The sequence below is a fragment of the Heterodontus francisci genome, chromosome 14 (assembly GCF_036365525.1).
Source record: "Heterodontus francisci isolate sHetFra1 chromosome 14, sHetFra1.hap1, whole genome shotgun sequence".
Lineage (NCBI taxonomy): Eukaryota > Metazoa > Chordata > Chondrichthyes > Heterodontiformes > Heterodontidae > Heterodontus > Heterodontus francisci.
The window spans coordinates 62972163-62988565 of record NC_090384.1 but is presented as its reverse complement, the minus strand read 5'-3'; the positions used below and the strand labels follow the sequence as shown (position 1 = coordinate 62988565).

At 43.7% G+C, this 16403-nt stretch overlaps 1 protein-coding gene across 1 annotated transcript in view; it reads left to right on the top strand.

Annotated features, from left to right (window-relative positions):
• The first annotated feature begins 399 nt into the window (after positions 1 to 399).
• Positions 400 to 16403, top strand: part of rerglb (RERG/RAS-like b) — a 31314-nt gene continuing 15310 nt past the window's right edge. The window contains exons 1-3 of the mRNA XM_068046882.1: positions 400 to 822; positions 1326 to 1382; positions 14158 to 14231. Coding sequence (XP_067902983.1) covers positions 762 to 822; positions 1326 to 1382; positions 14158 to 14231 — 192 coding nt within the window. The 5' untranslated portion in view covers positions 400 to 761. The remainder of the gene's footprint in view (positions 823 to 1325; positions 1383 to 14157; positions 14232 to 16403) is intronic.

Sequence of the window (16403 nt, the reverse complement as noted above, 5' to 3'; positions counted from 1 at the left end):
AACTGAGACTGCAACTTCCAGATTTCTGTGTTTAACTGCGCATGAGTACTCTGGAAGTTGCTGTCTGTTTTAGTCCATAATAATGGCGAGCACTATTAGCCTCATTTATTATTAATGTAAAATTTGGGCCATTGTGCATTACATGGTAGAAGAGTCCTCTCCTTCCAACACAGCACATCATCGAATTTGCACAAGACATACACTCCTGTGTGTATACAGTAAATAACGTCAATGTGTTTCTGCTTCAGTTATGCTGGCATCACAGACTAACATCTGTATTCCGCCAACAGAGGCAGGTTCCTAAATCTACCTCAGCCGGGATGGGGGCTGAACCCGCACCGTTGGCGTTATTTTAAATCACACGCTAACTGGCAGCCCTAAGTCGGGATCTATGTGAGTTTGTTTCTCCAAGTGCTTGCACGTCTGTGTACATATGTGCTTAAATGTCTGTTTTTGCATCTATAGATGGGTCAGTTTCAACATGGATGTTTGAACATGTGTGCGTGCGTATCGTTGTTTTTGCGTGTGTTATATCACAGTTGACCTTAAGGTAACCCAGACTTTGCAGAGTTTACCCTTTTGCTTTTTGTATAAACTGGAGAGGGGGGTGAAGTTGGGGTCACCGCCATGGCAGCCGCCCTCTCACAGCAAGTGTTTGGATGCTGCAGTCTACTCGCTGTCTCAGCGCGGAATTCCCTGAGTCGCCAAGTCTAATTAAGGTTTGGGCGCTGGAGTCTATGGTGGGACCGTGAGGAATCAGCATGGGGACGGTGAACGAAATTAAAATCGCACTTTTAGGCAGCGAGGGAGTTGGCAAATCCGGTAAGTGTTTCGAGGCTGGAGGTACAGTGCCATTATTTTCCTGTGAACAGAGAATTTGAGTTCCTCTCAATATTTGCCAACTAAATGTTCTGGATCAGACAGAGGGGAGCTGCCAGGTTTGGTGGGTGTTACAATGCGTTTAAAAAAAAAGATTTATATCTGTTCAGCGTTCTAAACTTCTTGTCGGAATTTGTTAGATGGTAAAACACCTCATCCAGACAGAACCGAACCCCTGACGAGGTCGTAGTGGGAGTTGTAGTTTAGAATTTAGGAGTTTGTTTTAAGTAGGTCAGTCTTGTCATTTGTGCCTCTGCTGGAAAGGCGAGACAAAAAAAACAACGAAATGAGAAATATGTGGATCCATACTAGAAATTAAAATAAAAATGTTTGCCCGTCGGAGATTGTGTTGGGGTTTAGATATGTCTGAGCCCGGAATGTTTCTTCCCTTCCATGTCGAAAAGAACCAGTTGGTGATAATCACTTGTTTTCTTGACTTTTCTTAGCTCTTCTTGTGCGGTTTTTAACGAAGAGATTCATCGGGGAGTATGCATCAAACTCCAGTGAGTAAACTGCTCTGTGCCCAAAACTATACCAGAAGAATCGAAAACGTTTTTTAGGGATTCCATTTATAAACTAGAATATTAAGTGGCTGTTACGCCACATCCAAATATGACCCTGTAATGAGACTTGATAATGTAGTGTCGACGTTAATTACATGATTGTTTTTAATCTAGTGTACATATCTCAAGTTCACATTTACTGAAAAATTGTGAAATATTATAACTGTGATTTATTATGCAGTTTACTACAATTGTGTTCTGCAAATGTGAACTGTGCATTGCATTGGAAAACAACCCAGAGACACCTTTCAGCTGCCTCCGCTCCAGAGAATCTGCAGCATCCTTTCCCACTAAGTTTAGAGGCTTGATTTAAAAAACTCTCAATTCTTCGTCATTAGTGTTTGTGTGTGTTTTGTTCTTTGTTGCCCCTTTCCCTTGAGAAAATTCAAGTTCACCCGTGTTGCAGCTTTAAAATAGGAACTTCAAAACACGGTTAAAAAGGCACTTCATTCAATTATCGTGAATTTTATAAGAAACCAGCACGAATGATAATTTTCTATATGGATGATGAAAATGAAATAAAATAATTTATAAAATGCTGGGGAAACGAATCTGTTTCAAAAGCGTTCAGCTTTTGCAAAGTTGAGACATACTGTACAGACAAAGCAGATCTTTGTAAGAAATTTAGCCCAATAGTTCACTGGTATATCGAAGAAGTGCAAGTAGGGACATTCCACATTTTCTAAAAATGTTGATGCTAAACGATTTTCGAATTGCTGTATTGTAGAGGAATCTAGTGCTGATGTCATTCATTTAATTTTGTAGAATCTATTTCATATACCCTTTGACATTGTGTGATATTTGATTTAAGAATACTGCTGGATTTTTAAAAAAATGTTCTCACTTCATGGTGGTTTCAGAATAGGAGACTTGATAACAGATTCTTAGTTAAGAACTAATGGCTGAGTGCCTGAGTATCTGAAGTGCAGCCTGATTCAAGAACAGAAACTGCAGAAGCTAAGACTTCCAATCAAACTTCTCAGTTACATGAAAACAAGAAAAACCATGGATGAGAAAATGCCATAAGACCTAACAAAGACAATCTTTCTGTTGTATTAACCATGCCCATCATGGTATCTGATTGTATTTTGAATATACTCATGTTCTGCCTCAGTTACATAACTTCTTAACTTGGTCGGTTACTCCAAACACTTCCATTCTTTGAGTGAAGAAGTTCTTCTGGATACCTGTTCTAGACTGTTCACTAATTTTCATTTATCCTCACTTAATCTGCTTTCTTGGAATATATTGAAGTAATGATCTCAGTTGACCCTATGACAACATGCTCATTATTGCAACTAATTTCAAATAACTTTTGAATTTAATTTTAAATTATCTTTGGAATCTTTCATCAGATCTGAACAGAATAAAGCCAGCATCTCACACTGCTTCCTGAACTCTACTGAGCTATATTAGACTGATCTCTGCAGCAGGGAGTCACATAGGACTGTCCTCAATTGCAGCAAGTGCCCCTTGATCAGAAACTGAGGGAACTTTCATGAGTTATGAGTAAAGAATTGTGCATGAGCACCGCAAAATGAAACAATTACTCACCGCATGGTGTGTTGTTTGACTCAGAATTTGAGCTGCCACTTTTCATAGCATTGGACCTTCCATTTGATTGCTAAACTATGTTGCTATATTTAGCTTTCATACTTATGGGACAATGTAATGTGGTGCAAATTGTAGTGTAGACTAAATGTCAAAGTAATAAAAAATGTATTTTAAAATACTTGGCACAGAAACTATAAACTGTAATTGGACTTCACAATGCATTTTTTTAAAGGAAGAACAAGGAGGCCACACACCTTGGAAAATAAGAGGCTAAACTGGGTAGAAGAGCAGGGGAACCTAGGACTACAGATACACAAATCACTACAAGAAGTGACACTGGTTAATAAAGTTGCAAAAAAAAAAGCAAACAAAGCACTGGGGTTCATTTCTAGAGGGACAGTATTGAAAGTCAGTGAAGTTAGGTTACACCTACATATACCCTTGGTTACAGCACACAAAGTACCTTGCACAGTTCCAGTGTCCATATTATAAAAAAGATATAGAGGCACTGGAGAAGGTGCAAAAAAGACTTACGAGGAAGATACCAGAACTGAGAGGCTATACCTATCAGAAAGGGTGAACAGGCTATTCCATCTTTCTCTAGAAAAGGGAAAGCGGAGGATTGACCTGATAGACTTGAAAGACGGTAGACATAGAGAAGATGCTTCCACTCATTGGGGAGACCAGAGCTAGGGGGCCATAAATATAAGATGGTCAGAAATAAATCCAGTAGGAAATCCAGGAGAAACTTCATTACCCAGTGCATGGTTAGAATGTGGAACTCGCTGCCACAAGGAATAGTTGAGCTGAATAGCATAGATGCAGTTAAGAGGAAGCTGGGTAAACACGTGAGGAAGAAAGGAATAGAAAGTTATGCTGATGGGGTTAGATGAAGATGGGTGGGAGGAGGCTCATTTGGAGCATAATTGCTAGGCCAGCATTTATTGCCCATCCCTAATTGCCCTTGAGAAGGTGTTGGTGAGCTGCCAACTTGAACCGCTGCAGACCATCTGGTGTGGGTACACCCACAGTGTTGTTAGGGAGGGAGTTCCAGGATTTTGATCCAATGACAGTGAAGGAACGGTGATATATTTCCTAGTCAGGATGGTGTGTGGCTTGGAGGGGAATGTGCAGGTGGCGGTGCTCCCATACACCTGCTGCCCTTGTCCTCTCGGTGGAAGAGGTCGCAGTTTGGAAGGTGCTGTCAAAGGAGCCTTGGTGAGTTGCTGCAGTGCATCCTGTGGATGGTACGCATTGCTACCACTTTGCATTGCTGGTGGGGGGAGTGAGTGTTTAAGGTTATGGATGGAGTGCTGATCAAGTGGGCTGCTTTGTCCTGGTTGGGGTTGAGCTTCCTGAGTGCTGTTGGAGCTGCACTCATCCAGGCAAGTGAAGAGTATTCCATTACATTCCGAACTTGTGCCTTGTAGATGGTGGACAGGCTTTGGGGAGCCAGGAGGTGGGTTACTCGTCACAGAATTCCCAGCCTCTGATCTGCTCTTGCAGCCACAGTATTTTTGTAGCTGCTCCAATTCAGTTTCTGGTCAATGGTAACCCCCAGGATGTTGATAGTGGGAGTTTCAGCAATGATAATGCCATTGAATGTCATGGGGAGATGACTAGGTTCTCTCTTGTTGGAGATGGTCATTGCCTGACACTTGTGTGGTGTGAATGTTGCTTGCCACGTATCAGGCTAGGTCTGAATGTTGTCTAGGTTTTGCTGCATATGGACACAGACAACTTCAGTATCTGAGGAGTTGCGAATGGTACTGAATATCCTACAATCATCAGCGAATAGCCCCACCTTTAAACTTATGATGGAGCGAAGGTCATTGATGAAACAGCTGAAGATGGTTGGGCCTAGGATACTACCCGGAGGCACTTCTGCAGCAGTTTCCTGGGGCTGATATGATTGGCCTCCAACAACCAGAAGCATCTTCTTTTGTGCTAGGTATGACTTCAATCAGTGGAGAGTTTTCCCCCAGATTCCCATTGACACGGGCTGCTTGATGCCATACTCAGTCAAATGCTGTGTTGATGTCAAGGGTAGTCACTGTCACCTCATCTTTTGAATTCAGCTCTTTTATCCATGTTTGGACGAAGGTTGTAATGAAGTCAGGAGCTGAGTGGCCATGGTGGAACCCAAACTGAACATTGGTGAGCAAGTTATTGCTATATATGCTGCTTGATAGTACTGTCGATGACCCTTCCATCACTTTGTTGATGATCGGGAGTAGACTGATAGGGCGGTAATTGGCCGGGCTGCATTTGTCCTGCTTTTTGTGTACAGGACATAGCTGGGCAATTTTCAACATTTCTGGGTCGATGCCAGTGTTGTAGCTGTACTGGAACAGCTTGGTTAGGGACGTGGCTATTTCTGGAGCACAAGTCTTCAGTACTATTGCTGGAATGTTGTCAGTGCCCATAGCCTTTGCAGTATCCAATGCCTTCCGCCGTTTGTTGATATCACGTGGAGTGAATTGAATTGGCTGAAGACTGTCATCTATGATGCTGGGGACCTCAGGAGGTGGCCGAGTTGGATAATCCACATGGCACTTGTGGCTGAAGATGGTCGCAATTGCTTCAGCCTTTTCTTTTGCACTGATGTGTGCTGATTTCCTCCATCAAAGAGGATGGGGATATTTGAGGAGCCTGCTCCTCCAGTCAGATGTTTAATTGTCCACCATTATTCATGACTGGATATGACAGGACTGCAGAGCTTTGATCCGATCCGTTGGTTGTGGGATCGCATAGCTCTGTCTATAACATGCTGCTTCTACTGTTTTGCATGTAAGTAGTCCTGTGCTGTAGCTTCACCAGGTTGACACCTCATTTTTATGTATGCCTGGTGCTGCTCCTGGAATGCTGTCCTGCACTTGTCATTGAACCAGGGTTGATCCCTTGGCTTGATGGTAATGGTAGAGTGAAGGATATACTGGGTCATGAAGTTACAGATTATGGTTGAATACAATTCTGTTGCTGCTGATGGTCCATAGTGCCTCATGGATGCCCAGTTTTAAGCTGCTAGATCTATTCTGACTCTGTTCCATTTAGCCTGGTGGTAGTGCCACACAACACGATGGAGGGTATCCTCAGTATGAAGATAGGACTTTGTTTTCACGAGGATTGTGTGGTGGTTCTTTGAAGGAGTAACATGCGCTGTGGATAAAGGGGAGCCTGTTGACGTACTGTACTAGGATTTCCAAAAGGCATTTAACAAGTTGCCACATAAAAAGTTGTTGCGCAAAGTAGGAGCTCATGGTGTAGGGGGTAACATATTAGCATCGATAAAAGATTGGATGGCTGGGTGAAAACAGAGAGTATGCATAAGTGGGTCCTTTTCTGATTCGCAGGATGTGACGAGTGGAGCCCTGCAGGGGTTTGTGCTGGGGCCTCAACTTTTCACAATTTATATCAATGAATTAGATGAGGGGAGTGATGACATGGTAACTAAATTTGCAAATGACACAAATATAGAACAAAGAACAAAGAACAGTACAGCACAGGAACAGGCCATTCAGCCCTCCAAGCCTGCGCCGATCTTGATGCCTGCCTAAACTAACACCTTCTGCACTTCCGGGGCCCATATCCCTCTATTCCCTTCTTATTCATGTATTTGTCAAGATGTTTCTTAAACGTCGCTATCGTATCTGCTTCCACCACCTCCCCTGGCAGCAAGTTCCAGGCACTCACCACCCTCTGTGTAAAGAACTTGCCTCGCACATCCCCTCTAAACTTTGCCCCTCGCACCTTAAACCTATGTCCCCTAGTAACTGACTCTTCCACCCTGGGAAAAAGCTTCTGACTATCCACTCTGTCCATGCCGCTCATAATTTTGTAAACCTCTATCTTGTCGCCCCTCCACCTCCGTCATTCCAGTGAAAACAATCCGAGTTTTTCCAACCTCTCCTCATAGCTAATTCCCTCCAGACCAGGCAACATACTGGTAAGCCTCCTCTGTACCCTCTCCAAAGCCTCCATGTCCTTCTGGTAGTGTGGCGACCAGAATTGCAAGCAATATTCTAAGTGTGGCCTAACTAAGGCTCTGTACAGCTGCAGCATGACTTGCCAATTTTTATACTCTATGCCCCGACCCATGAAGGCAAGCATGCCGTATGCCTTCTTGACTACCTTATCCACCTGCGTTGCCACTTTCAGTGACCTGTGTACCTGTACGCCCAGATCTCTCTGCCTGTCAATACTCCGAAAGGTTCTGCCATTTACTGTATACCTCCCACCTGCATTAGACCTTCCAAAATGCATTACCTCACATTTGTCCGGATTAAACTCTATCTGCCATTTCTCCGCCCAAGTGTCCAACCGATCTATATCCTGCTGTATCCTCTGACAATCCTCATCATTATCCACAACTCCACCAACCTTTGTGTCGTCCGCAAACTTACTAATCAGACCAGCTACATTTTCCTCCAAATCATTTATATATACTACAAACAGCAAAGGTCCCAGCACTGATCCCTGCGGAACACCACTAGTCACATCCCTCCATTCAGAAAAACACCCATCCACTGATACCCTCTGTCTTCTATGACCGAGCCAGTTCTGTATCCATCTTGCCAGCTCACCTCTGATTCCGTGTGACTGCACCTTTTGTACCAGTCTGCCATGCGGGACCTTGTCAAAGCCTTTACTGAAGTCCATGTAGATAACATCCACTGCCCTTCCTTCATCAATCATCTTCGTCACTTCCTCAAAAAACTCAATCAAATTAGTAAGACACGACCTCCCCTTCACAAAACCATGCTGTCTCTCGCTAATAAGTTCGTTTGTTTCCAAATGGGAGTAAATCCTGTCTCGAATAATCCTCTCTAATAATTTCCCTACCACTGACGTAAGGCTCACCGGTCTATAATTTCCTGGATTATCCTTGCCACCCTTCTTAAACAAAGGAACAACATTGGCTATTCTCTAGTCCTCTGGGACCTCACCTGTAGCCAATGAGGATGCAAAGATTTCTGTCAAGGCCCCAGCAATTTCTTCCCTTGCCTCCCTCAGTATTCCAGGGTAGATCCCATCAGACCCTGGGGACTTATCTACCTTAATGCTTTGCACGACACCCAACACCTCCTCCTTTTTGATCATGAGATGACTGAGACTATCTGCACTCCCTTCCCTAGGCTCATCATCCACCAAGTCCTTCTCTTTGGTGAATACTGATGCAAAGTACTCATTTAGCACCTCGCCCATTTCCTCTGGCTCCACACATAGATTCCCATCTCTGTCCTTGAGTGGGCCAACCCTTTCCCTGGTTACCCTCTTGCTCTTTATATATGTATAAAAAGCCTTGGGATTTTCCTTAATCCTGTTTGTCAATGAATTTTCATGACCCCTTTTAGCCCTCCTGACTCCTTGCTTAAGTTCCTTCCTACTGTCTTTATATTCCTCAAGTGCTTCGTCTGTTCCTAGCCTTCCAGCCCTTACAAATGCTTCCTTTTTCTTTTTGACTAGGCTCACAATATCCCGCATTATTCAAGCTTCCCGAAACTTGCCAAACTTGTCTTTCTTCCTCACAGGAACATGCTGGTCCTGGATTCTAATCAGCTGACGTTTGAAAGATTCCCACATGTCAGATGTTGATTTACCCTCAAACAGCTGCCCCCAATCTAAATTCTTCAGTTCCTGCCTAATATTGTTATAATTAGCCTTCCCCCAATTTAGCACCTTCACCTGAGTACTACTGTTATCCTTATCCACAAGTACCTTAAAACTTATGGAATTATGGTCACTGTTCCCGAAATGCTCCCCTACTGAAACTTCGACCACCTGGCCGGGCTCATTCCCCAATACCAGGTCCAGAATGGCCCCATCCCTAGTTGGACTATCTACATACTGTTTCAAGAAGCCCTCCTGGATGCTCCTCACAAATTCTGCCCCATCCAAGCCCCTCGCACTAAGTGAGTCCCAGTCAATATAGGGGAAGTTAAAATCACCCACCACCACAACCCTGTTACCTTTACATCTTTCCAAAATCTGTCTACATATCTGCTCCTCTACCTCCCGCTGGCTGTTGGGAGGCCTGAAGTAAACCCCCAACATCGTGACTGCACCCTTCCTATTCCTGAGCTCCACCCATATTGCCTTGCTGCATGACCCCTTTGAGGTGTCCTCCCGCAGTACAGTTGTGGTATTCTCCTTAACCAGTAATGCAACTCCCTCACCCCTTTTACATCCCCCTCTATCCCGCCTGAAGCTTCTAAAGCCTGGAACATTTAGCTGCCAATCCTGCCCTTCCCTCAACCAAGTCTCTGTAATAGCAACAACATCATATTTCCAAGTACCAATCCAAGCTCTAAGTTCATCTGCCTTACCTGTTATACTTCTTGCATTGAAACAAATGCACTTCAGACCACCAGTCCTGCTGTGCTCAGCAACATCTCTCTGCCTGCTGTTCCTCTTAGTCCTACTGGCCTTATTTACTACGTCCTCTTCATTTATTTCACTAGCTGTCCTACTGCTCTGGTTCCCACCCCCCTGCCAAACTAGTTTAAACACTCCCGAGTGACGCTAGCAAACCTTGCAGCCAGGATATTAGTGCCCCTCCAGTTTAGATGCAACCCGTCCTTCTTGTACAGGTTCCATCTGTCCCTGAAGAGAGCCCAATGGTCCAGATATCTGAAACCCTCCCTTCTACACCAGCTGCTCAGCCACGTTTGGCTGCACTATCTTCCTATTTCTAGCCTTAATGGCACGTGGCACAGGGAGTAATCCAGAGATTACAACCCTAGAGGTCCTGTTTTTTAACTTACTACCTAACTCCCTCAACTCCCCCTGCAGGGCCTCATCACTCGTACTGCCTATGTCATTCATACCGATGTGTACCACAACCTCTGGCTGTTCACCCTCCCCCTTCAGAATTCCCCCTGTCCGTTCAGAGACAGAGACATCCTGACCCTGGCACCAGGGAGGCAACATACCATCCTGGAGTCTCTTTCACGTCCACAGAAGCGCCTATCTGTGCCCCTGACTATAGAGTCCCCTATTACTATTGCTCTTCTGCACTTTGTCCCTCCCTGCTGAACAACAGTGCCAGCCATGGTGCCATTGCTCTGGCTGCTGCTGTTTTCCCCTGATAGGCCATCCCCCCCAACAGTATCCAAAACGGTATACTTGTTGGAGAGGGGGATAGCCACAGGGGATTCCTGCACTGACTGCCTGCCCCTTCTAGCGGTCACCCATCTATCTGCCTGCACCTTGGGTGTAACCACTTATCTAAAACTCCTGTCTATGACGCTTTCCGCCACCTGCATGCTCCTAAGTGCATCCAGTTGCTGCTCCAACTGATCCATGCGGTCTGTGAGGAGCTGCAACTGGGTACACTTCCTGCAGATGTAGTCGCCCGGAACGCTGGAAGCGTTACGGACCTCCCACATCTCACAGGTGAAGCACTTTACCCCTCTAACTGTCATTTCTAGCACTAATTATTTAATTAATATAAAATAAATAAATACTTATTAAATCCTGACTAAATTATGGTCCACTTAACTATGTGGTCCCTAGTGCTAGATTTCTACAATAAATACTAAATGCTAACTAAATACAGTAAACTCCTCCCTCTGGTTTAGTTACTCTACTTATTAATTAGTTAATTAGTGTTTTAATCAATTTTTATCAGTAGGTAGGAAAGTATGTTGTGAAGAGGTCATAAGGAGGTTGCAAACCACTTTAGATAGGTTGAGTGAGTGAGTGGGCAAAAATCTGGCAGATGCAGTATAATGTGGGAAAATGTGAAGTTGTTCACTTTGGCAGGAAGAATAAAAAAGCAGAGTATTTCTTAAACAGGGAACGACTGCAGAATTCTGAGGTGCAGAAGGTGTTCTCGTGTTCACAAAAAATTTGTACAGCAGGTAGTAAAGAAGGCTAATGGAATGCTATCCTTTATTACGAGAGCAATTGAAAATAAAAGTAAGGATGTTATGCTTCAGTTATACAGGGCATTGGTGAGACCACATATCGAATACTGTGTGCAGTTTCAGTCTCCTTATTTAAGGAAGGATGTGAATACGTTGGATGCGGTTCAAAGGAGGTTTACTAGATTGATAACTGGAATGAGTGGGTTGTCTTATAAGGAAAGGCTGGACAGACTGGGCTTCTTTTCACTGGAGTTTAGAAGAGTGAGGGAAGACTTGATTGAAGTATGTTAGATCCTGAATGGTCTTGACAAGGTGGATGTGGAAAGGATGTTTCCTCTTGTGGGTGAGTCCAGAACTAGGGACACTGTTATAAAATTAAGGCTCACCCTTTTAGGACAGAGGCGAGGAGAAATTTTTTCTCTCAGAGGGTTGTGCAACTTTGGAATTCTCTGCCACAGAAGGTGGTGGAGGTGGGGTCATTGAATATTTTTAAGGTGGAGGTAGATAGATTCTTGTTAGGCAAGGGAATCAAAGGTTATTGGAGGTAGATGGGAGTGTGGAATTCGATACAGAAACAGATTACTCATGATCTTATTGAATGGCGGTGCAGTCTAGAGGGGCCGAATGGCCTACTGCTGCTCCTAACTCGTATGGTCGTATGGTCACTCTTACCAATACTGTCATGGACAGATGCATCTGCGACAGGTAGATTAGTGAGGCCAAGGTCAAGTAGGTTTTTAAACATCGACATGGCCCAGTTGGGCCAAATGGTCTGTTTCTGTGCTGTACATTCTATCTAATTCTTGGATGCGATGGCTCAGCATGTGGTTTATTTCTCACTGAGCCACTGGGGGACCTTTATCAATGTATTTTCAATGATTCTTCTGAAGCCTTTAATATTTTGAGCACTGTCAGGATGGGAGACAGGAATACAAATACTTCTTCACATCTCCCACAGGCACTGACCCTATAAAATTTAGATGAAGTTCATCAGTTGAATCTTGTGAAAACATAAAATTAAACTTTAATGGAAAAGCATTTAATGCACACTTCCTTCATGAATAATACCCTAAGCCTAGCCAAATATGACAGGTTGAAAGGAAATCTTCAATTATTTTATAATATTGTACATTGCCATTGTCAAACAATGTGTCCTACTTGTGCTGGGAGGAACACTGGGTTATTGGCTATTCAGGGAATTCCTAAGCCATGTTGAGGTTTGGTAAAAGCAAAATACCGCGGATGCTGGAAATCTGAAATAAAAACAAGAAATGCTGGAAATACTCAGCAGGTCTGGCAGCATCTGTGGAAAGAGAAGCAGAGTTAACGTTTCGGGTCAGTGAACATTCTTCGGGACTGACAAATATTAGAACTGTCAAAGGTTATAAGCAAGTGAGGCTTGCTTATAAGGCTTGCTCCACTCACTTCCTTCAAGTAAAAGGTGTTGCTATGGGTACCCGCATGGGCCCTAGTTATGCCTGTCTTTTTGTGGGATATGTCGAACATTCGTTGTTCCAGTCCTACTCAGGCCGCCTCCCCCAACTCTTCTTCCGGTACATTGATGACTGTATCGGTGCCATTTCCTGCTCCTGCCCCGAACTGGAAAACTTTATCAACTTTGCTTCCAATTTCCACCCTTCTCTCACCTTTACATGGTCTATCTCTGACACTTCCCTTCCCCTCCTCCACTTCTCTGTCTCCATCTCTGGGGATAGGTTGTCTACTAATATCCATTATAAGCCCACCGACTCCCACAGCTACCTTGACTACACTTCTTCACACCCTACCTCCTGTAAGGATTCCATTCCATTCTCCCAGTTTCTCCGTCTCCGACGCATCTGCTCTGATGATGCTACCTTCCATGATGGTGCTTCTGATATGACCTCCTTTTTCCTCAACTGAGGATTCCCCCCCACTGTTGTTGACAGGGCCCTCAACCGTGTCTGGCCCATTTCCCGCACCTCTACCTTCACCCCTTCCCCTCCCTCCCAGAACTGGGACAGGGTTTCCCTTGTCCTCACTTTCCACCCTATCAGCCTCCATATCCAAAGGATCATCCTCCACCATTTCTTCCACCTCCAGCGTGATGTCACTACCAAACGCATCTTCCCCTCCCTTCCCCTGTCAGCATTCCGAAGGGATCGTTCCCTCTGCGACACCCTGGTCCACTCCTCCATTACCCCCACCACCTCGTCCCCTTCCCATGGCACCTTCCCCTGCAATCGCAGGAGGTGTAATACCTGCCCATTTACCTCCTCTCTCCTCACTATCCCAGGCCCCAAACACTCCTTTCAGGTGAAGCAGCGATTTGTTTGTACTTCTTTCAATGTAGTATACTGTATTCGCTGCTCACAATGTGGTCTCCTCTACATTGGGGAGACCAAACGCAGACTGGGTGACCGCTTTGCGGAACACCTCCACTCAATCCGCAAGCAGGACCCTGAGCTTCCGGTTGCTTGCAATTTCAACACTCCCCCCTGCTCTCATGCTCACATCTCTATCCTGGGCTTGCTGCAGTGTTCCAGTGAACATCAACGCAAGCTCGAGGAACAGCATCTCATTTACCGATTAGGCACACTACAGCCTGATGGACTGAACATTGAGTTCAATAATTTCAGAGCATGACGGGCCCCCCATTTTACTTTTATTTTTAGTTATTTTTTCTTTTTTACATTTTTAACAATTTTTTTTGTATGTTTATTTCATTTCATCTTAGTTCATTCAGTTTGCTCACCCACTGTTTTTTTCATGTTTGTACTTGCTGCTGTTCAATCTTCAGTCCGTTAACACCCTATCTGTACTAATGCTTTGTCTTTCAACACACCATTAACATATTTTTTGCCTTTTCTCCATGACCTTTTGGTCAGCTATTCTGTTATCTTGTACTATCTACACCTTCTCCTTTGTTATCTCTTGCCCCACCCCCGCCTCACTTGCTTATAACCTTTGACAGTTCTAATATTTGTCAGTTCCAAAGAAGGGTCACTGACCCAAAATGTTAACTCTGCTTCTCTTTCCACAGATGCTGCCAGACCTGCTGAGTATTTCCAGCATTTCTTGTTTTTATTTGAGGTTTGGTAAAGTGGAAGCTGCTTGCATTCTATCACTAATAATTGGTCGGCACAGACTCGGTGGGCCGAAGGGCCTGTTTCAGTGCTGTATCTCTCTATGACTCTATGACTCTGATAACTGAAAACATTATTGTAAGTAGTCAATGTTTAAAAACTGCCTCCAAAACTATGTAAACATACGAAAAATAGTTACTTCTTATATATTCCTTTTAAATGTTGCAGTTTTCCTGTATAAGAAAAGACTTTTAATAGATGGTCGACAGTTGAACTTGGAGATATTTGAACCTTGTTCCCAGGTGCGTGAGTAAATGTAAAATTACTTTAATTCATTGTAGATATTTTATTTATTTAAACATTTTTAACATTTATTTCTTCTTGAGCTTATGATTATGTACATTTGACAGTTGAAATATTTTATCTCCTTACAGTCAATGATGGCTTTCATTTCCTTACTGAGGAAGATTCCAATAATGTTGGTTGCTCTCTGGAGTCTTGGCCAACTTTTATTCTTTCAGTGTGTGCTTTGACACTATTGGCAGACTAAAGACTTGGCGATGGGGAGAGGACATATCACAGCTGAGCCCAAGCTTATCCTATCCAACATCTATTATACACATGGTTTAAATGGAAGACATTGAGTAGAGATCAGAAATGGGAATCCTAGCTAGTTTTCTCCTCCCTAGCCCATGGGCACTCGGGCCAATTACCAACCACATGTGGCCACCCTAGTTGAGATAAAATAACTCGCATGTACCAAAGATTGTACTGCAACCTTCCAGTTTTTAATAGCTCAGCCACTGACAGGATAAGCTCACTTACGTATCAGGGGAGCCTCAGCAAATGATGGCTTTCAGCATGCAGAGGTTAGTTATGGTCTGTACCTATTGAAAAGCGCTGCTCACCTACATTGTCTCATTTTCCTGTTGCCTTTCTGTGACATTCCCATTTCTCATGCTTTCTATTTTTAGAGACTTGTAAAATAACATTTTTAAATTGGTGCTGGTTTGAGAATAACACCATGGTGAAATCTTGGGCCCGATTTTAACTCTGCAAGTGGATGTTTTTTGAGTGAGGTCAAAATCTCACCCCTTACCTCCCTGAGTTCACAAATTGGGATAGTTCAAATTTTGTTTCAAATTCTTAATGGGAGTCTATCATTACATATATATTCAAATTTGAATTCAAATCCTCTATGTGGAAGAACATCCAACTTTTGCCATTTGTTTGTGAGAGCTTGTACTATTCCAGCATCAGTGGTATTCAAATCTTGAAGTTATTTAAATAAAATATTTGAGAAGGTATCATTGAATATTGTGTTTTTGTACCTTTGTGAAAAGAAGGAATTTCTTTGCTGATCTCAGCTAAGGTAGCAATTGAGTTGCTACAGTTGGTTTTAGTATCCCTGGGCCAGGATGGAGGAATAAGCCAGATTCCTACTCCTCATCCCTATCCAGTGTCTTTTGGTAAAGTGAATGTGTGGACATGATGTGAGTACAGGATCCTTTTCAATATGTCTGTTGCATAGAGCTCTTCCAAATCTGGCACCAATTGAAACTAAATTGGCAATCTCACTCAGTGGAGTGCTAGGATGACTGCTGCAGAAAATAAACATTGTCAGGCTCAGTATGAAGTGGTAGAGGGAGCGCTAATCTGCATTTAGCAATGTGAAACCTGATCTGTGAGTACTTGATACCTGTATTGTGAAGTCTTCCATTGCCCAGTACCAATATCCTTCACTTTGAACTTCTTAAAGTTCACATTTTTTTAAACTGCCTGAAAGTTCACAGATATCACACGTTTTTCTAGATGTTTGGATCATTGCTACTTTTGCTGATAAGATGTCATTTGTTGGTAAGATGTTATTGTGTTTATGTATAAAGCTGTTGGAACTGCTGTCAGTGGTGCTCCTGTTATCTACATCTCATGATGAAGACAGTGGTCCTGAAATTACTTGCCATATTATGATGTTTCTGGGGCACTATTGCACCCCACTGGCAATATCAGCAGTGGATTCTGACACGAGACCTGTGACTGTTCGGATTCAACCTGGTAGTGGCAGCAGTTTGATTTGTGACCAGGTCCAGAGCTCCCTGCAATGTGCCTGCTGATTCTGCAGGCAGCTACTTTAAGCATTTGCAAATGAGGGGGCCTAGAGCTGATGTGCTAAAATCCCAGAAAGTGGAGTGATATAAATGAGATCTCAACTGAGATTAATGGAGATGACCCTGCGTTAGAACAGGGTAGTCCAATTTATGGCCTGCAGGCCAGGATCCAGTCTGACAAAGGGGAGTGTGACTGACTGTATAGCTCCATGGAGAGCTGGCATGGACTCAATGGGCCAAATGGCTTCCTTCTGTGCTGTAAATGACTCTCCGGGCTGGATTTTATTATCCCGCCACTGCTCTTGGCGGTGGATGTGCAAAATGGTGGCGGTTCTGCCTGTGATGTTCGTAGCCGGGCCGCCGTGA